This window comes from Triticum aestivum, chromosome 7D, assembly GCF_018294505.1.
Source record: "Triticum aestivum cultivar Chinese Spring chromosome 7D, IWGSC CS RefSeq v2.1, whole genome shotgun sequence".
Classification (NCBI taxonomy): Eukaryota; Viridiplantae; Streptophyta; class Magnoliopsida; order Poales; family Poaceae; genus Triticum; species Triticum aestivum.
The window spans coordinates 55799113-55803522 of NC_057814.1; the positions used below are offsets into that span (position 1 = coordinate 55799113).

The window sequence follows — 4410 nt, forward strand, 5'->3', positions numbered from 1 at the left end:
TAATAATATTTAAAAGTTTCAAAATTTAACTTGCATCTTTCAAAAGTTCACAACTTCAAAAATTCTAAAACCAAAATAACCTCAGCGTTTTGACACGGCGAGCGTCCAATAGGACATCCCGTGTACTGGCACATATGCTGCAAAAACTCAGAAGTTCCCAGTTGTAAAACCGTAGAATGCAAAACATGATCTATTTGAACTAGTGGAGCATTCATGATGTCAGTTTCAAACTTAAAGTTTAAGAATCCTTGTAAATGTAGAAGGGAAATTAGGGAAAATGCAAATTGAAACATAAGGAATTATTTGTTCATTTAAAAGATGGTCTTAGGATTGACTAGAAATATGCTCGGTATAATTTTTTTTTTCAAAAGGGTCCTTCATTCATGTGAAATATTCATCTCATGAATGAAACAATCAAGCTTGATTGAGGGAATGATACAAATAGAAATTAGTTTGTTCAAGGAGAGACTTGAAAGGTTTGGTTTTTTGTGAAATATGTTACAATTATCTTAGATAAATGTTACAAGACAGAACATCTTTTTTCACAAGTAAAGAAGAAAAAAAAAACAAGCAATGAAGCAATTTAAGGTAGTAGTTCCTGCAAAAATGTCATCGCATCAGTTCGGACCTATTTTCCATGTCAGGACATAAAAAACGCTAGATCACACAATAAATTTGACTAGAACAAAAATGTTGACACATGACACCATGTTACCTTTGTTTCAGAAAAAATAACCGTTACACAAAAATGAAATTTAACCAAGGTCCAAAGGAGCCCGCGACCAGTCTATATTTTCAGCCAATGTGTAGTCATTCGATGTTGATTTTACTGCTTACCTCATCCTTTACAATTTTTTTAAAGTTCTAGATTTGTCCTGAGTCAAACTTCTATAAGTTTGACCAAATTTATAGTAAAATTTACTAATATCCACAACATCAAATATATAGAGTATGAAAATACATTTTATGATGAATCTAATGAAACTAGTTTGGTGTTATAGATTGGTATATTTTTCTATACAGTTCATCAAGTGTGGGGAAGTTTGACTTAGAATAAACCTACACTGCAAAGATTGTTAAATGGAGGGGATAGTTAGTTAGCTTCACATCTTTTTTTTATCTAAAGAAATAAATTTTTTTCTTCTGAATTCCTTGTTGCATTAGTTTCTCAATTGGCGTTATCATGTAATTTCTAGACATATCTAGATTGTTACCTCAGTAATTAGGGTGCCACATGACATGCTTGACATAAAAAAATGCACGACCATCATAGTAAAATTGAACTAGTTTGTGAATATTCAGTGCCCGGGCTCATCTGCATCCAGTGAACAGTAAAATCAAAAAAATAGCAGAAACAAGAAAACTGAATTATTTGGATGAAAAATGATTCAATGCGCTAGGTGCATGCAAAATTTCATGACTAAATGACATTCGAGGAGCTCGTGACCGAAAAGCCAAAATGAGAAGTGCTATTTTCAAAAGTTCCTCACAGACCCAAAATTTATCTGTTTTCGCTAAGAGCTACTGAAATGTCCAAACTCCTGAAAATTCGGCACAGACTTCACACACATGAGCATCTCGCATCACAACACAAATTGAGTTTTGGTAAATAAATACTATTTTTAAAGATTTCACTGTTCACACGCGGGGTGCAGATGCACCCGAGAACCAAAACGCGCACATATTCACGGTTCAAGAGTTGTTTTTCCCGACCAGGCATATGCTTCCTGTCCATTTTGTATTCATTGCTGGGATATCTGTATTTATTTTTACTTCTGTCGAAAATAGTAGATATTGAAACAACATTATGCCTAGTGCCGTCATTTTCATATCCTCTTTCTTCAGTCTGCGTCACTACAGTCGTGACGGCATCCAGCATCTTGAATGAAGGCGACCATGCATGCGATGCAAACCGGTACGTAATGAATCAATCCTCTTCATATCCTTCAACCTTCATGTCCTTTGCCTCTTCCTTGAGTCTACGTCACGAGAGTCGTGACGGCACCCAGCATCTTGAACGAAGGCGACCATGCATGCAATGCAAACCGATATCAGCTCACGGTCGAATTCACGACCAACGGGTGGCTCCGGCAGCGCCTGCGAGCGGACGACGGACGAGCGGCTCATAAGCAACATCATCATCGGTGCAACAAAATAAACCACTTACCATCCAGCAGTGAGCTCTAGCTAGTACTACTTCTTGGTGCCGTGATGAACATCCGCGTGCGAGCTCTCGAGACCACCCATGTCCGGCCGGAGATCATTCCCACCGGTCCGCCGTCGGATCACGGCCCCATCAGGCTCTCACTCTTCGACACCCTGTTCCTCTCGCTCCCCCCGATCCAGCGCCTCTTCCTCTATGACGGCGAGGACCTCCCGCCGTTCCCGGCGCTCGTGCGCTCCCTGCGGTCCTCCCTCGCCGCCACGCTCGCCGTCTTCACCCCGCTCGCCGGCAAGCTTGCGGCCTGCCCCGATGGCGACGTCTCCATTGACTGCTCCCCCGATGCTCTCCGTCCAGGCGTCAGGTTCGTCGTGGCAGAGTACTCTGGCGACGCCGCAGACATGCGTCGGCTCGCGCGGGACGCCGAGCACGACACCGAGGCGTTCCTGCAGCTCGTGCCGGAGCTCGAGGTGCGCAGGCTGCCGGCGCCCGTGCTCGCCGTCCAGGTCACGCGGCCCGCACCGGCAGGGCGAGACGATGAGGGTGGGGTAGGCGCCGTGGCCGTCGGGGTGTCAATGCACCACGCGGTGGCCGACGGGCAGTCGCTTTGGCAGTTCGTGCGGGCGTGGGCCACCACGTCGCAAGAGGGCTCGCTGGCGTTGACAGGGCTAGTGCCGCCGCCGACGTTCGACCGAGCGGGCATCCTGCGGCACCCCAAAGCAGAGGCGGCTACGCGCCAGTTCGCCCGGCTCTCGGCGCCGGACCTACCCACCGTGAACACGCTCCCAGAGCCGGACTGGACGCGGCAGAGCAGGAGGACCTACCTGCTCACCGCCTCCCAAATCCAGTCGCTCAAGCGCCGCATCCTGCAAAAAAGCGACAAGGACCAGCCGCCGGAGCCACCGACCACGTTCGTCGCCATCGCGTCCCTGCTCTGGACATCCTTCGCCCGCGCTAAGCACCCGAACCACGGGGCTACCGACGACGAAGATGTGTATTTCCTGTTCCCCGCGGACTGCCGTCGGCGTCTGCGCCCGCCTCTGGACCCCGGCTTCTTCGGCAACTGCGTCAAGCTCTGCTACGCGCGGGCCAGGACAAGCGACCTCTGCGGCCACGACGACGACGGCGCGCTCGCACGGGCGGCGGCGGCGATGCGGCGTGCGATCCGTGAGCACGTGGAGGAGGAGGACCCGCCGGGCGACGCCGACCGGTGGGCGGAGACCATCCAAAAAATCCCGGTGGGGAGACTGGCCAGGCAGGGGTCATCGCACCGGTTCATGGCGTACGAGGTGGACTTCGGGTGGGGGGAGCCGAGCCGGGTGGAGATTGTGTCGATGCTCAGCGCGGCGGAGATAGCGATGCTGGTGGGAGCGCGAGGCGGCGCGGTGCAGGTGTCCGTGGCGCTTGGCCGGGAGCACGTGGACGGCTTCGAGGCCAGCTTCCTGTCGCAGTCCTCCATCGCATGAGAGCATCACATGTATACGCAGTGTCGTGGCGTCGTGTAATTGGTGTTGAGTAGATACGATTGTACTATATGAATGAGACACGTATTATCATGTAATAAAAAGATATGATCGTACGACCTAAATCTGTATGTGATTTGATTACGTCTAATTAACGGGAGGGCTGTGTGTCAATCGACCGAACAAAACTTTCATATCAGTGGAAGTCCACTGCATCGTACTAGTTCTTCTGTCTTCCTTCACCCCGTCGTCGAACCCCCCAACCTTCCTCGGCCTACTGCGCGCCCATCTCCGCCACACGACACCGCCTCGCCGTCCCAGCCAATCGAGCCGCGGTCGCCCCGGTCATCTCTCTAGCTAGCTCCCTTCCTCCGCACCCCAACTCGATCTTTTTTGTGTAGCGCTCATGCCAATGTATTTTCTCATGAAATTTTGCAAGTATGCAGTATACATTGATATGATTAGTTGATTTTTTTAGATATGTTGAAACATTGAAACATTTGTTTTGATTTTTTTTTAAATGAGCTCCATGTAACTCAAGCTCCAAACTGAATTTCAGTACATAGTCGAGAAAAAAAGAAAATCAAAGCGACCAGATCACCATCGGCAAACTATAGCAATTGAACTATAGAAGTATAGAACAGACAACAAACTTCTACTCTTTCTTTTTTCGAAAATAACAGACAACAAGCTTGGACTTATGGATAGATACGACCCATGTATATATAATTGGTCACGTCTAACTGAAACGTGATAGGCACGCACCTATCGACCGCTTCGGTGGCA

General features: G+C 48.3%; 1 protein-coding gene across 1 annotated transcript; it reads left to right on the top strand.

The window, feature by feature from the left end:
* Positions 1-2062: 2062 nt before the first annotated feature.
* Positions 2063-3798, top strand: LOC123169991 (anthocyanin 5-aromatic acyltransferase). Its single transcript, XM_044587841.1, has one exon. It carries the CDS (start codon positions 2212-2214, stop codon positions 3625-3627), a length of 1416 nt encoding a protein of 471 aa, XP_044443776.1. The 5' UTR covers positions 2063-2211; the 3' UTR covers positions 3628-3798.
* The last annotated feature ends 612 nt before the right edge of the window (positions 3799-4410 follow it).

Bases quoted from the DNA above. Each gene is read 5' to 3' on its own strand.
- LOC123169991 (XM_044587841.1), top strand. From the start codon at position 2,212: ATGAACATCCGCGTGCGAGCTCTCGAGACCACCCATGTCCGGCCGGAG.